General features: G+C 50.6%; 1 protein-coding gene across 5 annotated transcripts in view; it reads right to left on the bottom strand.

The window, feature by feature from the left end:
* The window catches only part of UROS (uroporphyrinogen III synthase), a 36,925-nt gene extending 21,992 nt beyond the window's left edge, over nt 1-14,933 (bottom strand). The window contains exons 1-5 of one of the 5 annotated variants that reach the window (XM_045439211.1): nt 9,597-10,224; nt 8,900-9,167; nt 4,473-4,561; nt 4,206-4,289; nt 2,467-2,563 (exon numbers count right to left, since the gene is read on the bottom strand). In XM_045439211.1, coding sequence (XP_045295167.1) covers nt 2,467-2,563; nt 4,206-4,289; nt 4,473-4,561; nt 8,900-8,921 — 292 coding nt within the window. In that variant the 5' untranslated portion in view covers nt 8,922-9,167; nt 9,597-10,224. Of the gene's footprint in view, nt 1-2,466; nt 2,564-4,205; nt 4,290-4,472; nt 4,562-8,899; nt 9,168-9,596; nt 10,321-14,712 lie in introns of those variants that run through there. The other 4 variants (XM_045439214.1, XM_045439212.1, XM_045439210.1 and 1 more) reach the window with 4 other exon arrangements.
* Nucleotides 14,934-14,988: the final 55 nt, after the last annotated feature.

Consider the following 14,988-nt stretch of genomic DNA (forward strand, 5'->3'; position numbering starts at 1 on the left):
AAAAAGTCACTGGTCATTGAAAGGTGGCAACTTAATATCTAATAAAGCAATACAACTGGTTTTATTTGGGACCTAAATCTAGAAGCAGTCAAGAAGCTGTGATCTCCGAGGAGAGGACTCATGTTTCCATTAGGTCAAAGAAAGATAATACATTTCAAGTTCATAGCAGACACACTTTAATGGAGAACACTACCATTTTACGACAAAAACAAACATCTCTAAATGTGGATTAAAGACCTACAAAGAGAAAATGGGTTGTACGAATACATCAGGGCACTGGGGGCTCAATATTGAGCAGTGTTCAGTATCGAACACTTTTTTAGAAGACAAGAAAATATGCGCTCTCCCTTCTTAGAATCCAGTTATGAGCAGAACTCTCCCTTATATTTAAGTGTGACACAACCCTTTGCACTCCCATTGGAAATCGCCTTTTATTTACCTCTTTTTAAAGATTTTTATTTTTTTAAAGTAATCTCTACACCCAGCATGGGGCTTGAATTTACATCCCACTGTCGAGTTGGATGCTCTACCGACTGAGCTGGCCAGGTGCCCTGGGGGTAATTTCTTTTGCAAAAGTAACCGGGGATTGAGTTTCACCTTCTTTCCTCCCCGACCCATGTAAATAATATTTATCTGAAAATTACCTATCGCATGTGAGCAAACCATTCTCCGAGCCTCGTAGCTGCTATTTCTCTTTAGCAGGAGGTGAATGTGTATACACCACCATCAAGAAGGTGATTTTTTAGCTTATAACAGAAGCCTAATTAACTGTAGAGAGCCAATAACCATTCACCACTGCCACTTATTCCCCACTAGCCTGCCATGTGCCAGGCAACATCCTGAATGCTTCTTTTTGGGACTCAGACTGGTAGCTGGAATCACCAGTCTACAACTTACAGACCCTGTGGTCTTAGCAAGCTTCATACCCTCTGCTCTTCAAGCTCTGGTGAGTCATATTCTACCTCAGGGGTAAAGCATTTAGTATGGGGTCTGGCACAGAGAAGGCACTTGGTAAGTTTAGCTAGCTAGTAGTTAGAAGTGATGATCCTGGGGGCACCTGGGTGGCTCAGTCAGTTGAGCATTTGACTTCAGCTCACGTCATGATCTTGCATTCATGGTTTCAAACCCCGCCTCAAGCTCTGTGCACACAGCTTGGAGCCTGGAGCCTACTTTGGATTCTGTGTCTCCCTCTCTCTCTGCCCCTCCCCTGCTCATGCTCTCTCTCTCTCTCTCTGTCTCTCAAAAAATAAAACTAAAACGTTAAAAAATTAAAAAAAAAAAAAAAGAAGTGATGATCCTGGGATGGAAGGATTATTTATTATGCCCACTTTACAGACAAAGAAAGCAAGGCTCAGTGAGGTCAAGGAACTCGCCAAGGTCAGAGTGGCCATCTGAACCCAGGCCTAACTTGCTGCAAAGCCATTCTGTAATGACCCCTGACTGCTGCCTCCACTGCTTAGAATAACTAGGGCTGGTCACGCCTGGGTCTGAAGCCTGGCTGTGCACCGACTGGTTCCATGGCCTTGGACAAGCGCTTCCCAAGCCTCAGCTTTGTCATCTGTAAAACAGGACCACCGTACATATGCCTCTGGCCAGCAGTCTAGTGATAAATGAGGTAACAAATGGAAAGTGTTTAACAGGGCCTGGTACGCATTAGGCACTCCACAAATGTTGGCCACGAAGTGGTCTGACTGCAAAGACTAACGTGGCTGTTCAGTTTGAAACCTGGGCCCTGTTCACATGTTCTGATGGCGAGAGAAGGAGGTAGGAAGAAGGGTTTAAGGGATGGTCCTGTCATTAAGTGCCTGGCATGCACGGACCATTTTCTCAAAGTTGTTGGGTCTTCTCATCATCCCCTTGAGGAAAGAGACTGCAGCCAGTATATGCTGAGGACAAAGAGGATCACCTGGCAGGTGAACTACCCAGGGACTGGGGACTTCAGGAGCCAGCCCTGTCACCTGTGTCCCAAAGCAGTATCTGTGACACGGCGCCACTAGGCGTAGTGGTAGAAGGCTACCGGGTTAATGTGTCACTTTGTGTGGGACATTAAGAGTCAGCTTATAAGGAGAAAGGTCATTTTCTGCTTCCTCCAAAGTTTACACGAACGTGAAGTGACTTGGTACCTGAATACTTTTTTGAACTAAAAGTCATTGAGATTTTTCAAACCTGAAGGGCAGCTATTTCTGGAATCTGATATCCCCAGTGGGAAGAATCGGAGTAAAGTCCAGTGGAATTCACCACAGTGTCTCCCCTACCTTCAGGTTTTGGGTTTGTTTTTGTTTTGAGAGCGAGAATGCTAGCAGGGGAGGGGGGACAGAGAAGGAGACAGAGAATCCTAAGCAGACTCCACACTCAGCGCTGGAGGCCCATGCGGGACTCGATCCCACGACCTGAGCCAAAATCAAGAGTCAGGTGCTTAACTGACCGAACCACCCAGGTACCCGCCCTCCCCCCACCCCCACTTACCTTCAGTTTTATTGTCTTTCTCCAAACACAGTCCCACTGCTTCCACTGCTCTGGGGCTGGTAAAAATGAGGCCCCCGTAGCCTTCAGGATGAGACAGCTGCACACCAAACAGTAACAAAGGCGTTTTACATAAAGATCAAGTTCAACATTTCCCAGAATTCCAATGTTTTACAAGAATAAATTCCATCCATCCATCCATCCATCCATCCACCCACCCACCGGTCCACTCAGCACCTATTGGGAGCTTACTAAATGCCTGGAACTATGCACCATTCATGTGAATTCACCATTCATGCACTCAGGCAAATGCAGGTGAATTCACTGTTCATGGCATTTCCCTTGAGCAGCTCACGGTCTAGGGGAGGGACAGGAAAGAGAACTGTAGGGTGGCAGATATGACAGGTGCAGAGAGGGACAATCTGACCCAGCCTGGGCTTGGGTGGGGTGCAGGCAGGAGGGCAGATTGGACCTGCGTCTGTAATAAAACTGGAATCTTCAAGGGGCAATCTCCATGCCGAAGCACTGATTTTCAAAGATAATATGATAAAATCTACTAAACATTGCCGTTTTTACCTAGTCTCTCCCTAAAATCTGTGAAAGTACCATGTGAGATGGGTGGGGTTATTGTCATTTCATAGATGAAGACAAAGCCTAAGGAGCTGGCCCAAGGTGAGTGGCAGGGCCAGGGCTCAAGGACATGCCCGTGCCCCCCCTCGCTCTGTAGGGGGCTTCATGGGGGCTCTGGAAGGCCCCCAGGGAGCACGCTGGCTGGTGGAGATGGGAGGTGATCGTGTGGAAACTCTGGTATCTGTAGGAGCACGAGTCTAAGACGTGATCTCAAGCGATGAGGTCTTTGGTGCCTTTCAGGGCTGCTTATGGAAGAGCGTGCCTCTTGGGGCCCCGCTTACATGGTTCCCTCAGCACTCAGCCCAGTGCCTTGGACAGAACAGATGCCAGATGGATGTTTGCCGGGTAAATTTCTGAATGAATAATGCAGTATTCGGCCCAAACCAAAAGGAAGAAACACGCTTCCGTACAGAGCTGCTGGCAGGGTTGTGCTGTGCACAGCAGGAGGGGTGACCCTGGCGCTCACACAGGTGTGGGGCCCGGGAGCAGGGCTGGGCACCCCAGTCCCATGGAACCACCCTGGCTGTGGGCCCGCGTGTCTAGAAAGGAGCTCCGGGGGAGGCGCCCCGAAGGCGCTCCACCCCTGGGGCCGGTTGCACACTGATGAGGTGGCCTGAGCACTGAGTCTTTGATCTGAAATGTTTGCGAGTCTTTCCTGAGGCTTTGTCCAGCAGGATCTACGATGGCATCACCCGCAGCAGAGTGGACGCCCTGCGCAGCAGCCTTCTTACTTGCTGGGGGCCTCGGCCGAGTGGCCCAACCTGGGGCCTGGCTCTAAAACGGGATGGTAACACCCATGCGGCAAGTGGTCAGGGCGGGCAGGTGAGTGGGAGGGCAAACTGGAAGGGCCCCACTGCTGAGAGCCCCCTGCAACCTGTTCTCCCGGCCCCCACAGACCCCACCTCCGGGACAGGGAGGCTTTCTGGGGGAGCTGGTGGGGACTCACGGGTGGTCCAAGAGCCACCTCCCCTGGGGCCAGGTGAGGCTGGGCCACCCCTGTTTCAAGTTTGCTAGTGAAATGAGGGGATGGTGAAGAAATCCTTCCGGTTTGGGTGGGCAACGATTCTACAGAGACTCAGAAATTATGGTACTTGGACACTGACAGACCTTACCTTCTCAGAAAAACTGGAAAGAGACAAAAACTCAAATGATAAAACAGGGATCAGAGTGGCTTCAAGTCCATATAATCCTAGTTCCTGCAAATACAAGAATATAGTTCTGCTTTGGCCACGGTTGTGTGGAAAATAAGGAAAGGATCACAGTCACGACTTACTTGGTGTCGGCCCCGTAGAGGGTTAGCAGATACCCCCCCCCCCACCCCTCACCCTCGTAGTAAGACAGTGTTAGGCTTCGCGGGACCAGGAGCCTCAGGCACTTACCCTGATATATGGATCTTGGCCACAGTCATCCTCCTTAGGGTCTTTTAGTAAAAGAACCTTCATTATCGCCTGGCAATCCTTACAGGGTGCTGTGACAGAGCAGGGAGGCGGATGGATCCTAATTAGAGCTCAAGGACTCTTCCTGAGCAGTTATCGATGGGACAGAAGCAGGGGAAGAAGGTAATCAACGGCTGGCTGAGGGGACCTGTCCCTCGCCCACAATGACTTAGCGTTCATGTGCTTGTTCCTTCTGAAGACCCTGTCGCTGATAAGGCCAAGGGACAGCATGCTGGCACTTGATATCACTCGGAAAGGCAGATGAAAGCCATTAGGGAAAGCCAGTGTCCGGGCCACACATTTAAGGCTCATGAAGAGAAGCGATGCAAATTGGGGGTTGTATTGTCAATAATAGAGAAATTATTTTAAGGAAATAAACAATTACTTCTGTTTCAGGGTAAACATACGAAATAGTTCATAAGCTCTTTAGGAAATAATTATATTGACCTTTCTACTTTTCAAATGATGGGTTATAAATGTTGTCAAATATTATGAGAAACCTTTCAAAAGTCATCTAACGACCTGGAAAATAATTCGTTGATATGTATCAAGAGCCTTGTACATTTCATACTCTTCCTTCCTATAATTTCACTTCTAAGAACAAATACGAAGGCACTACTCATAAATGTGTGCAAAAACTAACATGAAGATGTCCATCCTGGTATTCTTTTTTTTTTTTTTTTTGAGATATAATTGACATAGGACACTGTGTAAATTTGTAAATGTCAGGTAGTTAGCTGTTCATTTGATACATTTCCATACTGCAGTGTGATGACTACAGTAGTGGCTTTACCGTGCCTCCTAATTATCTCTTTTTTTGTGGTGAGAACAGTTGAGGTGAACTCTCCCGGGAACTCTGAGGTTTATAATACAGTATTGTTGACTATAATCACCATGTTGTGCATTAGGTCTCCAGGACTTACTCCTCTTCTAGTGGTAAGATTGTATCCTAGTATTAACAACGGGAAACAAAGTAAATGTCCAACGTTGAGAGAATGGTACATCATTAGATGAAATCATTAGAAGAGTCATTAATAACTTTGGGGCGCCTGGGTGGCGCAGTCGGTTAAGCGTCCGACTTCAGCCAGGTCACGATCTCGCCGTCCGTGAGTTCAAGCCCCGCGTCAGGCTCTGGGCTGATGGCTCAGAGCCTGGAGCCTGTTTCCGATTCTGTGTCTCCCTCTCTCTCTGCCCCTCCCCCGTTCATGCTCTGTCTCTCTCTGTCCCAAAAATAAATAAACGTTGAAAAAAAAATAAAAAAAAAAAAAAAACTTAATTACATGGATCACCAAATAATGTTAAAAAATAGGATGCATGAATAGTGTGACTTTATCGATCTTATATATACATATATATGAAAGAAAATGCATCAAATACTACTAATAATTATTCCTGGGGGGCAGGTTAGGGTGATTGTTTTCTTGTTCACCTCTTTCTGTATTATCCACATTTTTTTTTTTTACAATAGATATTAAATTCTTTTGTATCAAGGCGTAGGGTGGGGGTGGAATTTAATATGACCACCCCAAAGGCCTCAAAATAAATGCTGCTGGAGAACTGCGGAATAAATCCTGCCTGAAATGTGGATTACTATCCCGTGAGTAGCATGAGGCCCACCAGTTACTTACTAACTACTATACAAGTGGTTGGTAACAGTCAAACAGCACATATTGTTTCGAGCAGAAATGTGTTAACTTTGAGAGCCATTACTTGTTATTACTGAATAGGTTCCGGAACATTATAATATCTGCGGGGCGTCTTAAGGAAAATCTGGCTCAAAATGAATTGCTTTGTATCTAAGCAACCAACCCTGGGTGAACAAATAATAATTATGAAATCAAGTTCTAATTACTGCTGCCACTGAGCTGTTAGCTACAGAGACTGAGGAAGTAGGCAGTATTGTTTCTATTGTTTCCTGAGGTCGTTTGGAATGTGTCTGTCTTTTGGGAAACCGGGAACCCGCCTTTCTGAGATGGTCATGCTCACGCGTCAGCCCGGCTAGGATCTAGTCCCCATTTATTCACGAGCGCTGACCTAGGTATTTTGGAGACACAATAAAGTCTATCATCAGGTGGCTTTTAGCCAGGGAGATTATCCTAGATAATCTGGGAGGGCCTCCTCCAGTCGGTGGAAGGCCTTAAGGGGCACATCCCCGCCACAGTTGTAGGCTCTGGGATATGGAACCCCAAGTTTTCAAAGGATATGTTAGTGTTGCTTTCAGATTCCAGGAGCCAGTCTCTCACAAAAATGTTTCTATATTGTTCTCAGGCAGTGACACCTGGAATCTGCCTCAGGGGCATTAGGTCTGCATTATTTACTGGGGAAGGGGGGACAAGTTCAAGTACTACCAAGTGCTATAAGGTGATGTAGGAGAGGTGACCGGGTGCTGATAGCTGGTTGCCTCTCCAGGGCCACCTCTGAGATGGCGTCTTAGTTGAGATCAGAATGACAATGGCAGTGAGGAAACCTGTTCCAGTGTCAGGAAGGGCCGGGCACGTCCCCAGGAGAGAAGGGTAAGCGTGGCTCCAGTGTGAAGGACAAGGTGGACTTGGGCCCCACGAGAAACGGGAATCCACAGACGGGTTGCAGCAGGACCAGAAGCAATGACACTGGTTCGCGCTTTAGAAGGGTCTCTGGCTTCCGTGGCGGGGATGACCACCCAGGACACTGGGCAGTGGCGCCATTAGGAAGCGGCTGGATCGGGGATTCATAGTGAAGACAGAGTTAACAGGGTGCAGTGACGTAATTCAGGGTGAAACCATCTGTCCGTGGCCTGATGGTTGCCGCTAGGCAAAAATGTCTTTCTTCTTTGAATCCCACCTAAGCTTGAGGTGTGTTCAGTGTAATCCTATCAATGAGGCAACAAATATTTCTAAACAGTTACTGTGTACTAGGCACTGGGGATACAGTATGATTCCTGCCTCATCTTTACCGGAGGATAAAACCGACATTCTACACGTAAAGACGATGACAGAGTCCGTGTAATAAGCACGACAAAGAAAAAGTCAAGATGCCACGGAGGCGTAACTGGCCAAGTCTTACTTGGAGTGGCAGGTGTGGCCAAGGTCGCCACTGGCTCCCAAATACCCAGTCTGCCCTTTCCTCTCATAGAAATGGACTCCCTTGTTAACAGGGCAGGGCACGTGGTCGCCCCAAATGAAAACGTGCCTGGATGTGGCCTGGTGACTAGGTTCTGGCCCTCAGGACACAAGCAGAGGGCGGGGGGGGGGGGGGGGAGGGCGAGGCGCACACTTTGTGGGTCCTGCCCTTAGCGGGAAGTGTCACACCCCTACTCTCTCCCCCTGCCTCCCTGCCGGCTGGAATGTGGATGGGAATGTTCTGGACCTTTCCTTGGTCTGGGAGAAGTTGCAGTAATGCCATTCTCTAAACCCTGATGATTGGAGAAAGAAAGCCATTTGGACAGAAGCCATTCCAGGCACAGAAGTCATCCCCCATGTGTAGGGCAGCTGATGCCATGCACATGAGTGCCTGTGGAAACACCTGCACCTCAGCTGCCCCGTAAGCCAGGCCTCCCCCTGGTGACCATTTCCTGTGCTAAGGGCAGTGTCTGTCACCCAGTCCCCAGGCCTTTGCTGCAGATCCTTTGGCTCTGCAGGACCTTTTGGGACTCCCCCTCTCCACTCCCGTCCACCCCCACGCCCTGTAGACCTTTCTCTGAGCCCTGGGATTCTGCCCTGGGCCGAATGTGCTTAATATACAGTGAATGGTACTAGTCAATTAGTGGGGAATCTATGCTCAAAACATGATCAACTTTAATTCTTAAATGACTAAGAAAATGAGTGATGTGTTAGCAGGACTATCTCTGTGCACTTATCAGGTGATGGGTTTCTCACTGAACTTGATGACATGGGGCGCTAGCCGGGCACAGAATCATCAGCAGTGGTTTCTCCGAATGTTGCATTAGAGGTGCTGTGAGCACGGGCAGAGAAGGAATAAGGGTAATAATCTGATTTTTAGTTCTCAAGGCCGGTAGCACAGCTCACGGAATCTCTTAATGGTTATTATCCTGGAGCCATCAATTTTATTACCTAAGACGACCACAGAGAAGAACCCAGAAGAAATAGTTTCTCTATTTGCGGTGGGTAGATGGGCTTTGCTTTCGCGTGTCTGCGTTATTAATCTAAGCACTCTGTACCAGACATTCTACACGTAAAGAGTGATACTTTTTATTTTCTGTTCTCCCAAACACTGGGTGGGGTCTGCAAAGGATAGGAGAGGCAGCACAGCCTAGGCGTTGGGAGCACAGCCTTGAGAGCCAGCCCGCCTGTCTGTGAATGCCACCCGGCTCTGCCACTTATCAGCTCAGGGACTCTGGAGGAGTTGTGTCCTCTCTACGGCAGCTTCCTCACCCATAAAACGGGCCGACCTCATCCTTTACATACAACTGAAGCATTCAGTCAGTCTTTGGTGTATGGTAGGTGCTCAGTAAACGTGTTAGTGGCCATCGTTATGTCCTCTGAGTCACTTGGCACCCCGACAGCTTGGTAACGCAGAGGTTTGCCCCACTCAACAGAGGAGAAACAAGATCACATCGTGGGCGGTAAAGCTGGCGTCAGATCCCTTGCCCCTCAGTCCTGTGCCTGCTCTGTGATACCACACTTCCCACCTCCTGTTACCCTGCAGGAGGAAAGGGCGAGCAGAAATGAGAAAGGGCCAGGAGAAGTAAATCTGTCAATAAGAACCTTCCCACTCCTGTCGAGATCAGATCCAAACTCCCTGATACGACCCAACGAGGCCCGGCAGGGTCCAGCCCCGGGGTCTCCACTCCCGCCTCTGCACTCCGGCCGCCCCAGACTTCTGTCTCTCAGGCTCGCCCTCCTCAGGGCTTCTTGTGACAACTCCTACCCGTAGGGCCTGGGTAGGCGTTGGCAGGCGAAGTGGGGAGGCGCCCCTCGGATGTGTTCTGAAGGTGGGGCCAACAGCATTTACTGGGGCTGGTGCAGGGTGGAGGAAAGAGGAGTTGGGTTTATAACCCGAACAGCTGGAGGATGGGAGCCCTGTCGGGGCATGCGAAGGGATGGGGACAAAGATTCATTCGGGACGTACCGTGTTTGAGGATGCCCGTTCCACACCCGTGCGCCTCAGCCCGTTCGTTCGTGTGCTGTGAACGGCTTACAGGCATGCCTGCGGGCTTGGTCCTCTCGGCCCCTGGGGCAGCTGGTGGGGCCCAGGGCAGCCAGAACCACGGCAGCCCCAGCCAGGGCCGGCCGCCTTTACCTGGGAACTGTACACCTCATCTGTTTACCACGATGTGCTGTACGAATGTTAGCATTTACTAGGTCCGCTGCAGTGGTAAATGAGTCGGAGAGTCGTGGCACCAAATGCCCAAATGGAGAAACTGGGTAGGCAATTTGGGCTCAGGGGGGAGTCGGGTCAAAGGACAGGGATTTGGGCGGTGTCAGTGTGTAGAGGGAGTCTTCTGAAGTCTCGGGACCTGGGTGACGGGGGAAGGAGGCCCAGGTCAAGCCGTCCAGCACCCAGGCAATGCCAGGTCAAGTTGGGCAGTGGGCAGGGGAGACCCTAGCAAAGGAGAAGGAAGACACCTCTGCAGAGTGGAATCCCATCGATACCGGAATTCCAAAGACTTGGGGGGCGAAACAGCAGACATTTATTTGCTCATAGTTCTGGAGGCTGGGAGTCCAAGATCAAGGTGTTCTCACGGTTGGTTCCTGGTGAGAGCTCTCTTCCCGGCTTAGGGGCGAGTGCCTCCTGGCCGTGCTCACGTGGTCTTTCCTCTGTGCACAGAGAGAGACCGCTGGTGTCTCCTTTTCTGGTAAAGGACACCGGACCCACAGGATTAGGCCTCCACCTGGTGGCTATTGTATTAGGGCTTGACCTCCCAGTGACCTCATCTAATCATTACTGCTTTTTTTTTTCCTTTTTTGAATAGGCTCCATGCCCAAAATGGGGCTTGAACTCATGACCCTGAGATCAAGAGTCACATGCTAGACCGACTGAGCCAGCCAGGTGCCCCTCTTCAATACCTCTTTAAAGGCCCTATATCCAAGTAAAGTCACACTGGGGATTAGGGCTGGAACATACGAATTGGCGGGGGGGGGGGGGGGGGGGGGCACAATTCAGTCCATAATAGAGCAAGTGCCAGAATAAAGTGGAGGTAAAGATATAGGTACAGGAAGGGAAGACGACTCAGTCTTGCTCTGAAGAGGAGAAACAAGGCCATCACTGGCAAGGCAGGCAGTGGGGTGGAGAGACGTTGCAGGGGTACCTCCCCACCCCAACGCACACATACGGGAGATACCAGAGCCGAGGCAGGCACCGAGCGGGCAGTTCCGGATGATGGGCAAGTCAAAGAGAACCATGCGATGCGCTTGGGGAGCAGGTGAACCCGGTTCTTTGGCAGGACTTACTCTTTGGAGTTCCCGGTGTGCCGCATTCTGCCTTGCTCACCTTGCAGAAGCTCCTGGATTTTATCAACAAGGGGAACTAAGAAAGGACCGGCTGGCCTTCCAGGCCAGAAACGTGGCTCTCAACGAGACAGGGAGGGGCTCTGCAATCCTACTTTCGTTTACCCAAGATACACTGAATCTCTTCTGTGTGATGCTGGGAACTGGGTGCTGGTTAAGGGACAAATAACACTTAACACCCACTCTCAGGATGCTCCAAGGCTGGTGGGGGGAGACTGACAACCACAGAACCGTGAGCTAAGTGTTGACAGAGAGAGACAGAGAGAGACTGAGAGAGACAGAGACAGACACACACACACAAGTACTGCCTACTGCAAACTGCCAGCACTCAGAAGAAAGGCTTTAAAAGTCTGCGTCTGGGCCCAGGGCTCCTCGGACTCAGAATTCATACTCTGCTGTGGCCGATGACCTAGGATGATGGGTGCACATTCCAGCTACTTTGTATGGAAGGTCTGGTGACATTAAAACAGGAGTCCAGCAGCAGATTGGTGCCGAACAGGTTGGAGACGGGTGAAGCCAGCTGAGATGCTTTTGTTGACTAGAGCCTGGAGTATTCTAGGGATTGGGGCGGCGAGGGGGGTGGTTCTCAAAAAATGAACGATGCCCTTCTCGGCGACGTGCATCTCCACACAGGCTCCCTCAGTTGTTCCCATCAAGTTCACATACCCGTCATCCGGTCGCTTGCTGTGGAGAGCTAGCAGTGCAATGGTAGATCCCTGCACTTGGGCTGTCGGGCTTTGAATCCAAGATTTATGTGTTGAAGTCCTAACCCTCATCCCTCAGAATGTGACCTTATTTGGAAACAGGGTCCTTGCCATGTAGTCAAGTTAAAATGAGGTCATTAGAGCGGGCCCTGATCCAATAGGGCTGGTATCCGATGACAAGGGGAGAGGCGGACGCACACACACGCACGCACTGGGGGAAAGACCTGTGAAGATAAGGCTGAGATTGGGGCGAGGTATTGACAAGCCGAGGGATGTCAGATGGCCAGAAAGCCACCAGAACGGGGGGGAGAGGCACAGAGCAGATGTCTCTGACAGCCCTCAGAAGGAACCAACCCTAATGACATCTTGGTCGTAGAATTCTAGTCTCTACCACTGACTGAGACAATATATTCCCACCGTATACACTGCCCAGTTTGTGGCACTTGGACATGGCAGCCTGGGGAGCCAGTACAGCCTCAGGAAATCTATTATCCCTGCACTTTTCCTGGACCAAGTTGAAAGCTCCCTGCTTGAAGAAACTCCTGCTAACCTGCCTCGCAGCAGGAATAGGAGGGAACCAGGAACAGGAAACAAGCGGGGCTATTCCCAGGCTTTTAAATAAGGATTGTATCTGAGCCGCTCTGGACTTTGGGAAGAGGCTCGGGGGAGGGGAAGGGGCTTGCGCTGGGGGGGGGGGGGGGGGGGGCGGAGGCCTGTGTTCTGGTCTAGGCTGCTCTGCTCTTGGTCTCAGGCCCTGCGATCGTGCAGTGGACGGGCCCTCTGGACTGCTGGCTGTTTGACGGACTTCCTTCCCCACAGTGGATGCTCGGTAAATATTAGTTCACACTGAGGGAAAACAACACTTCAGATTTACCCAGCATCTCCGGAGCAGGGGAAATGATCTCTTTTCCTTACACAGAGAAAATGACTTGATCGAGACCACTTCGCTGGTAAGAAAGAGCCAGGTTCTCGAACTCACACTTTCTAGCTGTGTCCTGCTGCTCTCTCAACAGTAACAACAGCTGCCCTTTTATTAAGCACTTACTCTGTGTTATTTAAGGGGCCAAGCATTTTACATGGCAGGATCTCCACCCCCATTTAGACCAGCAAGGTAGGTATTATTAGCCGTATTTCACAGAAGAGGAAACCAACACTCTGAAGGACTGAGCGATGTACCCATAGTCACACAGCACAGCGAGTGGCAGCGGTGGTATTTAATCCAGGCCTACCATCTCGGCTCTTTTAAGATACTCTACTCTACACCCTGACCATGACCTCAACCTGGGAGCTAGTCTGAGGGTGCAAGTAAGGCTTTTCCCCCGATCTCTTGTCAAAGCCACGCCTGCTCACCGTGGAAACTCTGCAAAATACCAAAAAGTATAGGTCCTCAAAAAACAGTAAACGCAGAATTATCGTATGGTCCAACAGTTCCACTTCTGGGTATATACACCCCAAAATTTAACAGCAGGGACTTCAACAGGTATTTTTATGTCCAAGTTCACAGCATTATTCACAAGAGTCAAAAGGTGGTGGCAACCCACGTGCCCACCAGTGGTCAAATGCATAAACAAAATGCGACATATACGTACAGTGGAGTATTATTCAACCCTAAAAAAAAAAAAAGGAAATTCTGACACCTGCTGCAACATGGATGAACCCTGAGGACTTTACACTCAGTGAAATGAGCTGCCACAGAAGAATACACATTATATGATTCCACTACAATAGCCCGAATTCATAAAGGCAGAGAACAAAGCGGGGGTTTCCGGGGCCCGTTGTGCGGAGGGTAGGAACTGAGGAATTACAGTTTAATGGACACAGAGTTTGGTTTTTGCAAGGTAAAGAAGGTCTGGGGATGGATGGTGGTGATTGTTGCACAATAATGCGGATATACCTGGTGCCACTCAACCGTATACTTAAAAATTACCCGTTCTGTCTGAGCACAACTCTGTTCGTACACCGGCACCATTACTTCCGAGTCTTTTTTCTAATTTGAGCCTTGTGATAGGTGTTTTTTTCCTCCCCTACAGCTTCCTGTCTTGTACGTTACAGGAAGATGTTTTTGCACAGTTGTGGGGCCCAAAGGGGTCATTTTAAGCTACCCCATCAGATGTGAATTCCTGATACGCGGGTCTGCCAACATCCATATGGTGGCTTGGTAGTGGAGACTCTCAGGAAAGACGAAACTTACAGAAAACAGTCATGGGGACTTGGGCTCTGGCAACCCTTACGTCACCCTGACTCCATTTCCTGCTGCCGAAAGATCACTGAGAAAGGGTCTGCTTAACCCTCTGGGCAGTAGCCACCTCACTACTAGGGGCAGTGCCTTCCATTTTTAGGGTCACAGCTCTCCAACCCACTTTCCTCATTTTACAGAGGAGAGAATGCTTAAACCATAGACCTTCTGCTCAGAAAGCTGATGTCTTCTTCAAGGACCTTCTTTCCGAGTCATCTTTACAATGGCTGCATACTGGTGGTCCACGTGAGAAATCTGATTAGAAGCTGAATTTTATTTGGCACAGGTGTTAACAATCAGTATGGACCTTGTAAAACTCCACAACCCCGGGGGCTCTTGCCACGTAAAGATCTGACAGCACTGGGCGGGGAGGTCGACTGGGCCACAACCGGCTGCAGCAGCACCATAGTCCCCTCCACTCTCTATTCTCTCAAAGTAGGCTCTGGTCTGTAATTCAGATTTCCCCACTGGACCCGAAGCATTGAAGGTTAAAGACACTTTCGGGTCCAGAATGCGCTTCAAGAGCGTTGGCTACGGGCAGGGTTTAGGGGGGGATTCGTTCAGTCGCTGACATGGTTACGCCACTGACGGTGTTGGGGTGCCCCCTCGGGGCCGGGCCTGAGCCTGGCGCGCGGGCATCTGTACGCATCCGGCGACCTTCCGTTCGGGGCGACCGCTGCCCCGGAGGCCAGGGACCCCCGCCCAAGCCAGCAGCGGCCTCGGAGCTCTGCTCGCTACTCGTCACGCCCCCGCTAGGCCTCGGTGTCATCGTCGGCACCGTGGGCGGCGACACCTACCTCGCCGGGCTGCAGAGGCCCGAAAGGCTAGGGGCTGGGGCACTCGGCGGGCGCCCCGTCGGGGGCGGTATCTCGCGGTGCCAAGGAGCCGGAGATGCAGCTGTGGGAGCTGGGAGCCGGGTGGGAGGCCCCCTCACCGCGTGGCCTCTGCTGCCATGGAAACGGCCTGTGCGCGGCCGCGAGGCACCAGCGGCGCCGCCGGGGTCTGGGAGCCAGAGCAGCGCACAGCTGGAGTTCGCGCATGCGCACCGACGCCCAGGCCCGGGGAGGTGGGGC

This window comes from Leopardus geoffroyi, chromosome D2 (genome assembly GCF_018350155.1).
Source record: "Leopardus geoffroyi isolate Oge1 chromosome D2, O.geoffroyi_Oge1_pat1.0, whole genome shotgun sequence".
Classification (NCBI taxonomy): Eukaryota; Metazoa; Chordata; class Mammalia; order Carnivora; family Felidae; genus Leopardus; species Leopardus geoffroyi.